Source organism: Magnolia sinica, chromosome 17, assembly GCF_029962835.1.
Source record: "Magnolia sinica isolate HGM2019 chromosome 17, MsV1, whole genome shotgun sequence".
NCBI classification, from domain to species: domain Eukaryota; kingdom Viridiplantae; phylum Streptophyta; class Magnoliopsida; order Magnoliales; family Magnoliaceae; genus Magnolia; species Magnolia sinica.
Genome location: NC_080589.1, coordinates 40440834 through 40458001, shown reverse-complemented (window position 1 = coordinate 40458001; position 17168 = coordinate 40440834). Strand labels below are relative to the sequence as shown.

Sequence of the window (17168 nt, the reverse complement as noted above, 5' to 3'; positions counted from 1 at the left end):
AACGACTCAGAATTCCACATTGGTTCGAAACCCTCAGCTAGTTTTGTCCGTTGTGGCCAACCATGCTGGTGAATCGCTCTGATCTCTATACCATAAGATCTAAACAGCTCGATCCACCTGATGGGAAGCTCTGATCTGGCACACGTAGGCCACACTGGCACGTGTGGTTACTGTAGGGCAACCAATAAAATATGCTCCGAACCATCGACATTCCAGTGAAATTGAACCGACAATAGATAAAGGACGACTATTTACCAACTTATTTATGGGTGAATTATTTGATACTTTGGCATCATATGCTGCTTGAAACACAGCACTTAGAAAATATACATGCAGTGTACGCTAACTTAAAGTAAACTTGTTAAATTTTGAAATCCACCGTGGCTAAGTAGATTGGTTGAAGAAACCCTAATCTCTAATTCGTGGACACTTGTTGGTTGAAATAGAGTTGTTGAACACTTTTAATTTTAACCATACAATAAATGTCCACCCATCCGATGGTCACGTAGTCTAATAAGTATCATTTTTTTTTGTTAATGATACATCTAAATAGGAACCCAAATTTGGACAGCTTGATTTGAATTCCTTAATTTCAAAATGCAAGTTTCTAAGTGCATGCGTATGATACATCACCTTCTGTCAGAGTATCAAAGTTATTTTCATTTATTGGATACCTCATCTTGCTGTGCGACCTGACCTGACAGCACCATTTCCCCACTATCATTACCTACCACTTGGAAGAGTTATACGATAGCTCAAGGGGTGCATGACATGTACTTACGGGAGCGGTTAGGTGCGGTCCCGTGCCACAACACGGTACGGCCCTACCGTGGGGCGACCATGATGTATTTATTTTGGATATCCACTGCCTACAATCCTTTTTTCAGCTCATTTTATGCTAAAATCCAAAAATAAAGCAAATCCAAAATTCAAATGCACCCCAACAAAAGAAATAGGAGCAATTGAGTACCGACTGTTAAAAACTTTTTTTGGCTCACCATGGTATTTATTTGTCATTCAACCTGTCGACAGATCACACAAATCTTTATGAGGAGAAAATGAAAATAAATATTAACTTAATTTAAAACTTTTAATTTTGAAGATGAAATTTTACTGGTTATCTACTATTATTTTCTATTGTAATTAAGAATGACTTTATATTTGGATGTGCTTTAATTTTTTTTTTTTTTTTTTATAACCTTAATCTAAGGGGTCAATAGGCAACATGGATAGGAGGGGTACGACGGGATTTCAAATATCCTACTGTGCTTGACACCATAGCGTAAATGGAGGTTTGATGTTTCAAAATCCCTCGAGAGGTGGTTTAAAATCCAAGTTTAAAGCTCGGATTACCTTCAAAATTCTTTCGAGAGTTGCATGTATGACATGTGTGCCATTAGGCTATTAAGTTAATGGACACATGACTTACAGATGATAGTCTAAAATAATTTAATTATCAATTGCATCACTATAATTATTTTAATATGAAGATCTGCACCGTTCAAACATTACCCATTACATCAATGGCTGAAAATCTTTAGTTAGCCACTAGTTAGTCATTGGGACGTGATCTTGTGCTTATAGCTCACCTAAGATTTGAAATTTCATCATTTTTAGGTAAATGATATATTTTACCGGGCTTATTATAACTATTGAGTCAAACATTACTTACATCCATTAATTAAAGATATTAAAATTGATTTAATAATTAAGTTTGAGCGCCTATAAATATATTGTGCATTAGCTACTTTTATATTATAGGGTATTTTGAAGTCAGCATGCCTAACATAATAAGAGGATTTCAAATTCATGGATTCCAAATTTAAGGAATTCCACGCTCCCAAACAAGCCCTAATTTGGAAAATTAAATGAATGGCATAAATATATAATATATACATCAAGGTTGGCCCTACGGTCAAGATGTGCGAGGTTGGGTTAGGTGAGATTGCACCTATTTTCCTCCCACACACTCCGAAATAGTTCACGTGGCAAATATTAACACAAATAAAACTAGCTATATTGTGCAGCCCACAATCATAATCCCAAGACGAGAATAGTTTGAGTAATTCTGACCTTTGATTCTTGGAAAAGGCTTGGAAACAGGACCTTTGAATACTTTTTATTCTTAACCGCCCAGTAAATGTCCACCAATCCAGTGGTCATCCCATTATAAAAAATATATTTTTTAAACCATATTACATCTACACTAGCTATCATAATTTAGACGGTTTGATTTTATATTTGCATGGGTGTGTGCAATTTGTCAGTAATTTCTAAATGTGTGCATATCATCCATCAAACTTCACCCAGTATTAAAGTTTGGCCACTTGAATAATAATAAGCTGTAAATATCAGTACACGCCTCTCATTTATATTTTCTATGCTTCATGTGGGATAAAAAATAAAGACAGGCTGAATCATTGCATTATACTTATGAAATACTCATTATTTTATTTTTAATCATTTATTAAGTACCATTAATTAAATGTTTCTGATTTTTTATTATTGCGATTCTGTAAATGCGCTCATCCCATGATGAGGCTGAAATTTGGAGGGCCTGGGTGGCTGTAAATGAGAGGCACAGGTGAAAGGGATAAGTCACCACCATTTTTAGAATAGAGCTAAACTAACAGAGGCTTCTAGGCACACCACACTACCCATCAAGCTTTCATGCGGAGCCAAAAACAACTGTACTCCTCTCTCAACTAAAATTTCTAAAAATAAAATTTTAAAAAATCATAAAACAAAACACCTAAAAAAGTGTGAATTAAAAAAAAAAGAAAAAGAAAAGAAAAAAGAAAAAAGTGTGAATAAATAAAGTGCAAAAGAAGGATGGAACCGGCTCTCTCACTCTCTCTCTCTCTCTCTGAACTATAACAACACAAATCAAACCACCACCTAGAAATGGAAGCAGCAGCGCTTTATCGTCGAGCCACCCATCCCTCTCTCTCTCCATAAAATAGGAATCCTTCAATTGTTCCTCTTCTTAGAAATCTTCTCTCTCTCTCTCTCTCTCTCTCTCTCTCTCTCTCATCTGCTAGAAAACCCATTGGGAAAAGGACCTCTTTTTGGGTTTTGCTGTTACATATCTTCTGCTTGTTTCATCTGTCTTGTTTCATTTTTTTTTTCCTCATCGTTTCTATCTCTCCACCTCTCTCAGATCTGTCAAGTCTTTTTCTCTTTGTTGTATCATCTTTGGTTCTAGTATTTGGTGGAAGGAAAATGAGTAAACAAGAAGACGTTAAGTTCTTGAAGACACAGGTGCTTCTTTTACCTTTGCTTCTTCCAAACTCAACATCTTGAGTTTCCTTTCCTTTTTCCTTTCTCCTTTTTTTTTTCCTTCCTATTTCTTTCTTTGGTTTTTCTCTATCTATTATATTCTTGTTTTATTTTTTATTTTTACGAAACTACCCGTCCATAACATTTTTTGGGGGTTTTCTTGCATTTACAGACTTGTGTTCTGAAAGTTAATATACACTGTGATGGATGTAAGCAGAAGGTGAAGAAACTGCTCCAGAAGATTGATGGTATTTCCTCATTTCTCTCTTGAATTTTATTTTTTATTTTTATTTTTTTAAAAAGACTCTCTGGTAGCACCACCCTACAAGGGTAATTTGGTCACTGTATTGTGGGTGGGAATATCAATTTTCAGGGGATGGAATGGCATAGCCTCCTCAGTTTTTTTTTTCCTCTCTCTTTAAAATAGAAGTTCATATTCCATTGATCTTTTCTTCCTTCTACAATCTTTTATGGGTTATTTTTTATAATCTTTTTTTTAAAAAAAAAATTCTAAGATATTTTTTTTAATGTGATTTTAGGGGTTTATACAACCAGCATAGATGCAGAACATGGGAAGGTGACAGTTTCTGGCAATGTAGATCCATACACTCTCATAAAAAAGCTCCAAAAGAAAGGCAAACATGCAGAACTGTGGGGAGCTTCCAAGGGTGGTGGCGGCGGCAACAACAACAACAACCAGCTCAACAAGCAGTTCCAAGGCATGCATATTGACAATGGTAAAGGACAGAAAGATGGGAAGGCTAAGGGTGGGAAAGACCAAAAGCCCCAGCAGCAGCAGCAGCAGCAACAACTACAACAGCTGCAGCAGCAACAACTACAACAGCTGCAGCAGCAACGTCTACAACAGCTGCAACAGCTTCAGCAGCTGCAGCAGCTGCAGCAAATGAAGGGGATGAAGGATATGAATCTGCCCCAGTTCAAGGACCCGAAGATGCCCTCTAAAGACCAGAAATCTGTCAAGTTCAGCTTGCCTGAAGATGATGGTATGGATAGTGATGATTTTGATGATGAATTTGATAGTGAATTTGGTGATGAGTTAGATGAGTTTGATGATGATTTTGATATTGGTCCTGATGAGCTGATGAAGATGAAGGCCATGAATGGTTGCGGGATGGGTCATCTTGGTAGTGGAGGTGTAGGTCATCCTCAGCAACAGCCACCTATGAATGGCCATGCCATGAATGACAAAAAAGCCAATGGTGGTGGTGGGAATGGTAAGAAAGGTGGTGGTGGAGATGTGAATGTTCAAAACAAGGGCATTGGTGGAAATAATGAGGGTAAAAATGGAAATAATGGAAAGAAGGGTGGTGGTGGAAACAGTGAATGGAATCAGGCACAAGGTGGGGGTGGAGCTGCTAAAAATGGGGGAAAAAATGGTGGGCCTCAAGATCCCAAAAATGGGGCTAGTAATGGTGGAAATAACAAGAATGCCCCTCATGCCAATGGTGGGGGTGGGAACAATAATGGAAATGGTGGGGGGAAGAAGGGAGGTGGTGGGCCCAAAAATGAGATGGCTAATCCAATGAACAACATGGGTCCACGTGGGTTTCATGACATCGATCTCACTGCTGGTGGTGGAGCAGGTGGAAATATCGGTCAGATGAGGAACATGCATGTTCCCATGGGCCATCAGATGGGCAACATCCCAGCAGTCCAAGGTCTGCCCGCCGGACCTCCGATGAATCCAATGAACCCTGGCAGTGGGTATTTCCGAGGGGTGGGGGCCCCAGATATGGTCCCTGGCAACCCTTACCACCAGCAGTACCTTGCTGCTATGATGATGAGGCAGCAGCAACAGCAACAGCAGCAGCAGCAGAACGGCAACGAACGGTTCCATCCCATGATGTACCACCGGCCCCAGCCAGCTGTGGCTTACTTTCCACCGCCATCACCTGCGCAGCCGGACCCATATACACATATCTTCAGTGACGAGAACACCAATAGCTGTGTGGTCATGTGATTCGCTTGAATTTCTGCAGACCGGTCAGAAAATTCCCTTGTGCATGCTAATGGATGGATGGGAGTGTTTGTTTGGTGGGTGCTTGATTTCTGTGTTTGAGGGGTGCATGCACATGGAAATAGGTTACTTTGAAATTTTCATGTTTTTAAGTTGTAGCTGTTATATTTATATATCTAATTATCTTATTATTGAAATCTACTGTAGTATTAGTGGAGGAGACTTTATAAGAAAAATGTAATGGAAGTTGGAGAAAGAGAGAGAAGTGAGGGTTTTATTAGATGATATATGTTAATATTATGTTTATATGAGTTGGAAAAATAAGATATAGGAGCAAGCCTATATCCATTACAAATGCTCCCTCCCTCCCTCCCTCTCTCTCTCTCTCTGAAATGTTTGTTTGGTTTCTCGATTTCATTTTAGGATTGGAGATTTCTGTTGTTTTGGGTTGTGTAGATAAAAAGCCTGCGGGGCAGAACTGCATCTATTTCTTCTACAGAATCCAACCAGTATAGTATGGTGTCTCCCCCACAATGAAAGTGGGGTGCTTAAAAATCAGGTCAGGTCAATTCAAATATCATGTAAGCCACCTCCCGAATTAGAGATTTTTTATTTTTATTTTATTTTTTTGGTGTGGCCCATCTTGTTTTTTTTTTTTTTCCTGATCTAACCTTCATCCAACCTCTGCATTAAGAAAAAGATGAGTTCTATAAAATCAACCACCCCTAGATCAAACCCGGTTGCCTAGTTAGATTCTTCTAATTTTTTGGGTGTGGCCACCTGTAATGCTTGTAGATTGGGGTTATAGCAATCTCATGTAAGTGGCTACTTGTCCAAATGTACATGGATTCCAAGTACAAAGGGGTTGGGAACCAATGGTTTTCTTCTGTAGTCCATTTGAGTACTGGGGGACAGCTTTGCGCAAATCCAAACAGCTTTAGGTAAGATTAACATTCTTCGTCTGCCGTTTCTACACGTACCACCTTATATGGATGTGGTACGTGTGTGTGGGTCGATCGTAAATGTTCTTTGACCCGCCTGCTGTATTAATAACGGGGCACGTGTTTCAGCAATGTTGAAGAAATAATAATCAACGGTAGGGATTAAACGTGCGTGTCCTGTTTATCTAGCGAGTTGACCGGCCCTAGATGCATGGGAGTACGTGCCTCATTTAATGTATGCGGTTAAGCTATCGGTTTGCGTCTGTAATTCACGTACCTCTTTCGGATTCTACTTTGGATTTGCTGTCCATTCTCAGCCTTTTTCTCACATGGTGGACCTAACTGAAGTTGGATGGCGGATAGAATGTTGCCCTTACCGTGGGGCCCACATTGATGGTGTGTTGTATATCTACACCGTACATCCGTTTCTCCGGCCCATTTTAAGATACGGTCCATAAAATTAAGCAGATTGAAATATCAGGTGGACCACACCACAGGAAACAGTAGTGATTGAGTTCCTCATCATTAAAATTTTCAATGAGTCCATCGTAAGGTTTTCGTAATAATGTTGACATGCTTTCCAACCTGTAACCTGTTGATGATCACGAGAAGAACTGGATGAAGAGAAAATACAAAAATCAACTTGATCTTTTGTATCTCATAAAGAGTTTTTAATGGTCATTCGTCGATGTTTCGTCAATTTTTCATGTGGTATGGTACACCTGAGATATGTATCTTAAGGTGGTTTGGGATTGCGTTTTAAAATGAGATGAAAAAACAGATGGACGGCGTGGAAATACAACAAAAACATCAAGGCGGTCCCCACACAGTTAGGGTAACACCCACCGTCCACTGCCTTATCTCATCGTATCAACGGTTTGGATAAGCAGACATGGCAAGAAATGGTACGGACTTATCTCCGGCGCATTATACCAGGGGTGGTTGCGGATTACGTGCGGCCCCGGCCTCACCCAAGACGATAAGGCCCTTCGGGTGAGCCCATATCTTAACGAATGCATTCTACGTCCACTCTGTCCATTTTAGGAAATGAGACCAAAATTGTAACAGATCTAAATCCCAGTTAGGACATTCGACAGGAAACAGTGATTATTGACCATTATTAAAGTTCCTTATGAGCTACTAAAGCTTTGGATCGAGCTGATATTTGTTTTTTTCCTTTCATCTAAATTTTGTGACCTTATGTGGGTCTCAGGAAATTTTTAATGTTGGGGCTTTTCATCACCACTGTTTTCTATATCTCATGTTAGATTTGTTGATCACTAATGTCACCAATTCTTGTGAGAACCAATTAGAGCAAGTTATTTTTCATTTGGATGGATTCGCAAAGTATATTTGAAGATATGCAAAGATGTATGGAAAAAAAAAAATTTGACAATACGACTTAGAGTATATCAAACAATGTCACGTTATTATTTAAGCGGCAGATGAAAGAGCAATCATGAAGAAGCAGTTACAAAACATATGGAAAAAGAATAAACAAAGAAAGCCATGAATTGCTGAATGGTTATAGCAATCGTCAAAACATGGAAATGATCTAAATGGCCAGATTAAGGTTATAAATAGCAGGGGAATTAAGCAAAGTAAATGGTCTCATATCAACTCAAACAAAACCTAACATTATCTTTCAATTATCCTTTCAATTACTAGTCTTTTTTCCATTCCATAGTGAAAATCGCTTTACTTTTCTAACCAATTTAATTACATTTCTTAGTGTAATCTTTTATTTTTTTTGCTTGTTGTTTACATTCCGTAATGTAATTCATAACATTAATTAAGTATTTAATAATCTTAGTTGTAATTCGAGTCTACACTCATATGTTAGATTTAGTTCTGCATCACAAATGTTCTTCATGACCGATTGTCCATTTCTCATTCATCTTTATTTGTATTGAAAAGTCCTTTCGTACAGAAGGTAAAAGTGTAACCCATTATCGAAGGACAAACCCTACCATCTGAATATTGCGCAATCCTAGCTTACACATTGAGCGAGCGGCTACATAAGTGGCCGATCTCATCAGATCTTGGTCATACACTATGTGTCTTCTTATTTTGGTGCTTAGGGTCATAGTTGTTCGGTTTGAATTGAGTTGCAAATTCAATTCTGGCATGCCCGCATTCCAACTGCCGAAAACAACGAATAACAATTTTTAGTACGCCCGGTAGAACCCTGTTTCTAATGTGTCGGTGTAATATTGCCAATTGAAATTATGAATAGAAGAAGTAATCGAATTGCAATTGTTGAGCCCTCCACACCAACCACACCACCTCCAATCAAGGATGTATGCCGGTTCAAGTGGCCCTTGAAGCGTTGAATCTGAACATCGGTCCAACACTCGGTACTGGGGATCGGGATGGAGCATCAACCTCTCAAAACATTCCCCCGGACGAGATAATGGTTGCGCTTCGAGATGTACAACTGAATATTCAGCATGTCCAGGAATATGGAAGGGCTCAAGTTGATCTATTTCATATTCAAACTAAAAATACTAACAGGTATATGGCCAACCAGACTAAGGTCATGCATCGATTAATGGAGATGATGGCCGAATGAACGTCGTCGGCAATGCAATATGATGTCAGTGGAAGTTCTATCGACAACGTGGCTCAGGCACCACCTATGCCTCTATAGAGGAATCCACTACTAATCCCAGTTCAAGAGATGTAAAGTACTCCCCCTCCCATTGAACTTAGACGACCTGAGTGGCAGGCTAGAAATTTCATACTTTAAAATTGGAATAAGGGTTTACTAGGAGGATATCACCCTCAACAATTCCATAGGAATCCTTTGTTTCAAGAAGGATTGAATTGATTCAGACCTGATCCACTGCCGGTCATCGAACCTCGGCTCATGCAAATTGTCTAGGAGGTTGCAGGCCAAGTACTCGGCCGTAATACTATCCCGGTGTATCACAAACTATATCCTGAATGGATAGATCGACAACATCCATTGTTGTGAAATTATCGATCGGACTTTGCCTTGTTTTCATGCGATCTTGGTTAGTCGACTATTGAACATGTCGCCCGATTCACCATGTAGTGCGGAGGGTTAGTGAATGGTGATTATTATAAGTTGCAATTATTTGGTCTTTCGTTAACACCAATGGGTTTTACATGGTATCCAAACCTATTGCCAGATTCGGTGCCCACTTGGCAAGAAATGAAGGAGAAATTTCATGCTCAATTTTTTTCTAAGAATAGAGAAATAACTATGTCCAATCTCACCCATTTTCAACAATTACTAAGAGAGACTTGTAAGAATTATATTACTCAGTTTAAAATGGCAAAAAGACGGACTCAAGTAAGATTATTATGACCGAAGCCGAATTTGTGCAGTTAGCACAAGACGGACTCAAGTATAAATTTCGTAAGAAGTTTATTAGGACAGAATTCATGGATCTGTATAACCTGACTAGGAAGGTCTCCAGGTATGAAAAACTTCTGTAAGAAGGTGCCTGACAAAAAAACTTGTCAATGGGAACTTATTATCATGAACCAAATTACAAAGTAGTGATTACCGAAGTGGTAGCTAAGAAACCACTCATATGCTCAGCATTGGTCAAAACAAACCACCATGTCGACTGCACAAAAAACTCAAAAGGTTTATGCCTTTGACATCACAAGAGCAGATGAGATATTTGAAAATTTATTAGCCGGAATGGTACGGAACTGGGTCTCATTCGATTAATTAATGCATTATATTCCGGAACGTGTTCCATGATTGACCATGGGCTATTGAAATTCCCAGAGAAAGGCGAGAAGGCTATGTTGATCAACATGGATCCATTCCCACCCAACAGGTCAATATGGTTGTAACGAATTTGAGAAAAGCTAATCTGCCATGGCTAAAGATCGATCTTAGTCTGACTAACCAACAAACCATACCACAATGACCAGCATAAGGGCAACGTTGGTCTCCTCATTTGAGTGCCACTCGATCGAACATGATTCTGCAAGACAAGCGAGGTTCACAACTGTGTGACCGATGTGCTAAAAGGACTACTCCCAAATGGGGAGATCTTTCTAAATCAAGGTTGCAAGGCCTCTATATGATTCCTAGGTAAGTTGGAAGGAACAGTCAGTATCAGCCACAACGAACGACCCCTAATCACTACCTATGGTGTGGGGTACTTAACCAAAGAATGGTTAAGCCTATGATGACTTCGAAAGGAGTATTGCAGAGGGTTACACATTCGAAATTTTTGGCAGTACTAGAGGTATTGACTAGAACTCAAAAATGTTGATGGTAGGGACGTCAAGCTACTGTGAGAAGAGAATTAAAAAAGGTCACAAACTTGCCTCGACCGGAAGTAGTCTAACCATGACCATTTTGGAGAATTCTTACATCTGAAGAACCAATGGTTGTAAACATGGTTGGAGCAATTCTGTCTCTTGTGTTATGTGACCAAGATTCCAATGTTTTTAGCCAACACGATCGGTCAGTTAGCTTAAAAGGTGAAGATGGTTGTCATAATTTTTCATATTATCTTAGCGATGAATGCTTCCCAGGGGATGAATGACTAGTAAATGAATTAGTAACAACTATTGAAGCAATGCAAGTCGTCTCACCAACAAACGTATCGAATGGTTTTACGGCCGACGAAAGCTTTAAGTAGGCTGAAGACCTTGATATGAAAATGGATGCAGGAACACAAATGGGACAATGTGTTTACAACCCCAAGTGCAGGGTCGCGATGTAGTAATAACTTGGTGAGACCGATGTCGAATCTGTAAGGACTAAACTTGTACATATTCTGAAAAGAACTAGAACTAAGAGAAGATCTAAAACTAAAATCTGAATAAAAGAGAGTAATTGTGAAGGATTTATCAAATATCAAAAGGGTACTGGAACGCCAAGGATCCACTTGTAGCTATTAAGATGCTACCTTTCTTGATTCAATAAACATAATTGGAATTGGAGTCTTATCCTATCCAATTAGAAGATAAAATAATTGAAGCACAATCTGAACTTTTTATTGACCTAATTCTCAATGGATGAGAATTGTGATGATTGGAAGGAATTTCATCACCCTACCATGCCCAGGAGACAATGGTGAACAATAGGATTTACTAATCTCACAATCTCAAAACAGGAAAAGAAGATATCCAAAGCCATTGCAGCATCTATTGTAATTTGAGTTACAATATATGTAACACCTCATACCTTTCTGTACTTGGGTGTTATCGTGAAGATCTAACTTAGTAATATAAACCTAGTTCATTGGACGTTCACCTTTATTTTAACATAAGCCTAACCTTACATCTTAGGTTTTGAAGCCTGAATAATCAGGGCTATGACGTCTTGTACTTAACACGTCGCTTGATCACACTAATAGGGCTCCTCAGGAAGCCATGGATTAATCGTTATACCTCAGATCCACAGTTAAGCTGATTTACAACTGCTAATAGACAATCCATCATTGTTTATAATGATTAAATTATCTGACCACCTAAAAATACCATCATTGTCATTTAAACAAGTCAAGAGGCCTTTTATTTCAGTTTGGATCAGATTTGGAATAAATTTGACCATTTGAAGTAAACTACATATATATAAATCGAGTCATCCCCCAGTTAACTGGCAGGATGGACCATCACTCTATTAGAGAAGTCTATTTTTAAGATTTCAATCACCTTGATAGACAGATCTAGCCGTCCATTGTCAATATTGGACACTGGATCATCAAATTCGTTGTTCATCAGGCCACAGGGCCAAGGATTTATAATATGCGTTAATTATAAACTAAACACGTGAGTAAACCATCACGTTCCCTCTAACTAGGTAGGGCGCTCCAAGGATCACTAATGATCGAATCTAGACATGATCTGACCGTTGAATGGATGGGTATCACCATATGGAATGCAAAACCATCAAATAAGGCCCACCTAAACCTTAGATATGCCCGATCTTTAGTAAGGGGACCCATTTGGACCCAAGGAGTTTGATAGACGGGTAAGATCTCAAAGGGTATCACAGTAGGCCCCACTTTTAGGAAGTGGGAGTGCACGATACATGTGCACCTGTGGTACACTAGGTGTTGAGGGTCAAATATTGCATATCAGACCCCAGTCATTGCCAGGATTTACAAACATAGTATTGTTTAACGGCCTAATTTAATCATGTTTGTGATGCAGGGCATATTCACGAGCTTGGACTGGAAAAGGGTACTAAGAGCATGGATTTAACAGTCTGAAGTCACCAAGGCAAGCGACGGACCCTAGGAGACCAAGATCGACAGATTTACACGCCAGGGATCCAAGAAAATCGAGGAACTGAAGCTCAAGTGGCCTGAAAAGTGTCCAGAATGCAAGATCATAGGGTTCCCACCATCTGATCAGTTCGAAACTTCATACGTGGCCTGAGGACCATAAAGTAACCGTACACATCGAATTTCATCCATTTGATCCCTGTGGAAGTGGCCTAACAGATATATCAGCCCATAAAACCATTGATTTTGGGGCCCATCTGATATCTGGATATACTTCAATTTTGGTTTCAACCCATTAAATGAGATAGAAAAACGGATGGATGGAGCGAATTTTGCATGAACATCATGATGGGCCCCACCTTAGGTTGCATGTGTACACAGTACATGGGAGTGTGATGTGCACCGAACCCATGAAATCGGTCAGCGTGCTCGCTAACCGATCCCTTCTAAAAAACGAGTTCTCTCACCTGTGAACGCAAAACAGAGCTTGCGGACGTGTTTTTGTGGGCCACCATCATGATGCGACGGTCCGATCTGGACCGTCCATTGGAATTCCATGGGTCCACTGGCCAAAACCTAGGTGGCAGTTTTGCTCCAGGCAAACACCGTATGTACATGAAGACTCAAACACAGGAATGGACGGTGGGAACGAAGATCGCATGGGCCACACCGAATCTAATATAAAACTAGCCAAATCTTACTGGTTTTTCGACGAAAATCTAATGGTCGGCGTGGATTTATCCATCACCGTCAATCTTGGACCCCCCTGCCATCACAACGCGTAAACCGGAAGCTCTGTTGGCGAACGGCTTCTGTGGACGAGCCGGGTGGGCCATCATCAAGGTCTCAAGTGTCTGATCCGGACAAGGTCTCAAGTGTCTGATCCGGACCGTCTACCTTGTCTGGGGCATAGTTCAATTCAAAACCGCAAAATTTGGAGAATGCATGCAAGATACAGCGTGCACAGGCTAAATCGCAAGGGAAACCGACTCCTTGTGAAACTGGGGAACCTTGGTCGTTCTGTGATCAGCGGGCCACTCTCTGATGCAATCAGGACCATGAAATCTCATCCCAGGGGTCAACCGATCAATGCCAAGAAGTCTGACCGGATCAGATCATGCAATAAGCCCTGCGTTGCTGAGTTTTATTCCAAGAAGCTGTCGCGTTCTTGTTTCGCACGCGGTTATGAAAGAAGCTGCGAAAACTCCACTAATTCTTCTTTTGCGTAAAGGAGGCTTCCGCACCGACCTCCTGGCTCTATATGAGGAAAAAGAAAAAGAGAGAGAAGGGGATCTACAGATGGAACGTGAGCAAGAGGGTGGGGACGGAAGAAAGGAGGAAGAACCAGGAACGTGAACAAGAAGAGAGTATTGTTTTTTTTTTTTAGTTCTTTTTATTTTGTTTTATTATTATTATGAGATCTAGCCGCATCATGACGGGCTAACCTCTTAGCTGGGGCTAAGAGGGGAAACTTGTAGGATGATGGGAGTTTTTTTATGCCTTTTTGTTTAAACTAAACTAATATTGTTTTTTTAGTTTAATTGAGGAATTGTTTTTAGTTTTTTATGGTCTGTTGTGACTAAAATTACAGCGGGTCTGCGATGGCTTTAAATATTTCCTTTTCTCTTTTGATGTATATGACGTCAGGAAGCCTTGTTGTTCACCATCGCCTCCTGGGCATGGTAGGATGATGGTATCCTTCCTAACCTTCATGCATTGTTGAGTGGTTGGTAATTAGTTTAATTTTGTTGGTTGCTTTGCCTCCTGGGCATGGTTTAATGATGGAATCCATTCTAATTCATATACCTTTCATCTCTTTAAAACTATATTAAAAGAAGTTCAGTTTAATTTTCATGGTAATGGCATAAGATCTCCCTGATCTCTACAAGTGGATCCTCTGAATCCCTAGTTTCCTTCCTCTGAATTACTTAAGTTTTAGATAATTATTCCGCAATTATTCCCTAAATTCTATTTGTTTTAGATCGCATCTTAGACTAGTTCTATTTCTACCTAGTTTCAGGAAACGTACAAGTTTTAGTCCTTGTGGATTCGACCTTGGTCTTACCGAGTTTATTACTACATCACAACCCTGCACTTGGGGAGTGAACAAGTTTTTGGCGCCGTTGCGGGGACTGACGGTTACGATTCTCTGAAATTAATTGGTTTTAGGATTAGTTTAAGATTAGGATTTTACTAACCTTAGTTTTTTTTTTATTTAGTTCAAAACTAACTTGTTTCCTGTTTTGTAGGATCCTGACATAAGTTCCTAAATTGGTAATTCCTTCTTAATTTCTCTACTTTTTCCACTTTTAAAGTTAGGGTTTAAATTTTTCTAATTCTAGTATCCTCCCATCTGTAGGGAATAGTTTATTTTTAGAAATTAGGTTATTTCTTTCCCTTCTTAGAAATTAACTTTCTATTTTTATTTTATTTTAGTAACTTTCTAATTTTAACTCTTTTAGAATCTAATTGTTTCCTAATTTATTTTTAGAATTTTTGTTTAGAAACTAACCTTCCTATTTTGTAGGCCTTTAAAATAGAAATTTCTAATTCGGTAAGCTCCTTCTCTACTTCCTATTTTTCAGTTCTCTTTTAGTAATTTACTTTCTAGTTTAGGACTTTCCTAATTTATTTTAGAAGTTTCCACTTTCTTTTAGAAATCAGTTTACTGCTACCTTTCTTTTAAAGGATTGTTCCTCTTCTTTTAGAATCTAACTTATTTTGTTTTTATTTTGCAGGTCCTTAACTTAGGGGCTTTAATTTGGTAATCTCTTTCCAACTCTCCATCTCCTTCCTTTTAGATTTTCTTTTCCTTTCTTAGGATTAGACTTTGAATTTGATTGAGGGTTGCGAGTGTTTCATGCCCAAGTGGGCCCGTGACGACACTCGACGTCTCTTGACTGAAGGAGGATTGGTTGAGGGGTTGACTATCCATCGCAGGACTAGACACCGCTCGAAATCCCCTGAGTTAACTGAAGTTATGGCTGAAGACCAACCTCCTCTACTTCCACCCAGGGTGGAGGATACCCAAGATGAGAATGAGGTGCAACAGGCACCCCCGCCTCGTACTTTACGAGATTATCTACAACCGGCGGGAGTAAGTACGCCCTCATGCATGATTTTCCCTAAAAACACAGGACAAATGGACATCAAGCCGGGAGTTATCCAACTCCTTCCCAAATTTCATGGACTTGAATCAGAGAGTCCATATTTACATTTGAAAGAGTTTGATGAAATTATAGCTACATTATGTTTTCCTAATGTATCTGAGGATACAATTAGGCTGAAACTCTTTCCTTTTTCCTTAAAAGAGAAAGCTAAGACATGGTTACATTCACTACGTCCTAGATCCATTGGCACATGGAACGACATGCAGAGGGAATTCATAAAAAAATTCTTCCCACATCATAAAACGATTACCCTCAGAAAAGCAATTATGAACTTTGCCCAAAAGGAAGATGAAACATTCTTCCAATGTTAGGAAAGGTTCAAAGACTTGGTCAGTTCATGCCCACAACACGGATTTGAAACGTAGCGCATTACAAATTTTTTCTACGATGGACTGACATCTTCCATGCGCCAAATGGTCAAGACAATGTGTAATGGAGAGTTCATTAATAAAGATGTCGACGAGGTATGGGACTACCTCGACAGTTTGGCTGAAAAAATACTATCTTGGGACTATTACCCAAAGTCGAACACCACGTCTAGGCCGACTCAATTAAAGGAGAAAGGTGGATTATATCTCTTGAAAGAAGAGGATGATCTCAAGTGTAAAGTGACTACGCTCATAAGGAAAGTTGAGGCCATGGAAGGAAAGAAGGATAAGGTCAATGAAATTGTTTGCGGCATCTGTGATTGCAACATTCACACAACTGAAAACTGTCCTACAATACCTGCCTTTTGAGGAGTGTTGAATGAACAAGCCAATGTCGTAAACAACTATCAAAGACCTTTTACTGGACCTAACTCCAATGCATACAATCCTGGTTGGAAAAATCATCCAAACTTTAGTTGGAGGAACGGACAAACGACTACTCCTCCAGGTTTCTTCAATCAAAATCCAAATCAAGTGAAACCTCAAGAGGAACCGGTTCAAAATTCCATACAAGAGCTGGCTCAGGCAATGCGGGGAATTACAGATTTTATGCAAAAGATAGATTCTCGTATGACGGTTATAGAAAAGGGGATGCTTCCTGTACAACCTCTCCCCAATCCTAAACCGCAATATGAGATTAATGATCCCAGCTCTTTAAATCAGATGGGGCACGCTAAATCCATCACCACTCTTAGGAGTGGAAAGATCATTGATAAAACTCTTCCGGTTAGGCCCGAAAAGCCTCAAGAACCAGAAGAGGACAACAATGATGGATCCAGTGATGCCCCACAAAAATTAGAACCGGAACTTCTAGAGAAGCCAGTTGCTCCGTTCCCCCAAGGGTTGGTTTCACCAAAACCTCTCTCTAACTCTCAGGATATCCTAGAGGTGTTGAAACAAGTGAAAGTCAACATTCCTCTACTTGATGTCGTAAAACAGATTCCTTCATATGCCAAATTTCTGAAAGACTTATGCACGACCAAAAGACGGAAAATTATTCAAAAGAAAATCTTCTTGACTGAGAAAGTGAGTGCCATCCTGAAGCAAGACGTGCTGCAGAAATTCAAGGATCCCGGTAGCCCAACCATATCATGTGTAATCGGGAACCATCGAATTGATCACGCACTTCTTGACTTAGGAGCGAG

General features: G+C 39.6%; 1 protein-coding gene and 1 non-coding gene across 2 annotated transcripts; one reads left to right on the top strand and one right to left on the bottom strand.

The window, feature by feature from the left end:
• The first annotated feature begins 2845 nt into the window (after window positions 1-2845).
• On the top strand, window positions 2846-5484 carry LOC131230869 (heavy metal-associated isoprenylated plant protein 33-like). The gene is made up of 3 exons (XM_058226893.1): window positions 2846-3261; window positions 3452-3527; window positions 3819-5484. Exons 1-3 carry the CDS (start codon window positions 3223-3225, stop codon window positions 5258-5260), a joined length of 1557 nt encoding a protein of 518 aa, XP_058082876.1. The 5' UTR covers window positions 2846-3222; the 3' UTR covers window positions 5261-5484.
• Window positions 5485-15843: 10359 nt separating this feature from the next.
• Window positions 15844-15950, bottom strand: LOC131232040 (small nucleolar RNA R71). The gene has a single exon (XR_009164645.1). It is a non-coding gene; the product is annotated as a small nucleolar RNA R71 (small nucleolar RNA).
• Between the last annotated feature and the right edge of the window lie 1218 nt (window positions 15951-17168).

Excerpts from the sequence above, each read along its gene's own strand:
- LOC131230869 (XM_058226893.1), top strand. The coding sequence starts at position 3,223 with ATGAGTAAACAAGAAGACGTTAAGTTCTTGAAGACACAG. Across the intron at positions 3,262-3,451 it reads TTAAGTTCTTGAAGACACAG|ACTTGTGTTCTGAAAGTTAA; the intron begins GTGCTTCTTTTA and ends TTGCATTTACAG. Across the intron at positions 3,528-3,818 it reads ACTGCTCCAGAAGATTGATG|GGGTTTATACAACCAGCATA; the intron begins GTATTTCCTCAT and ends ATGTGATTTTAG.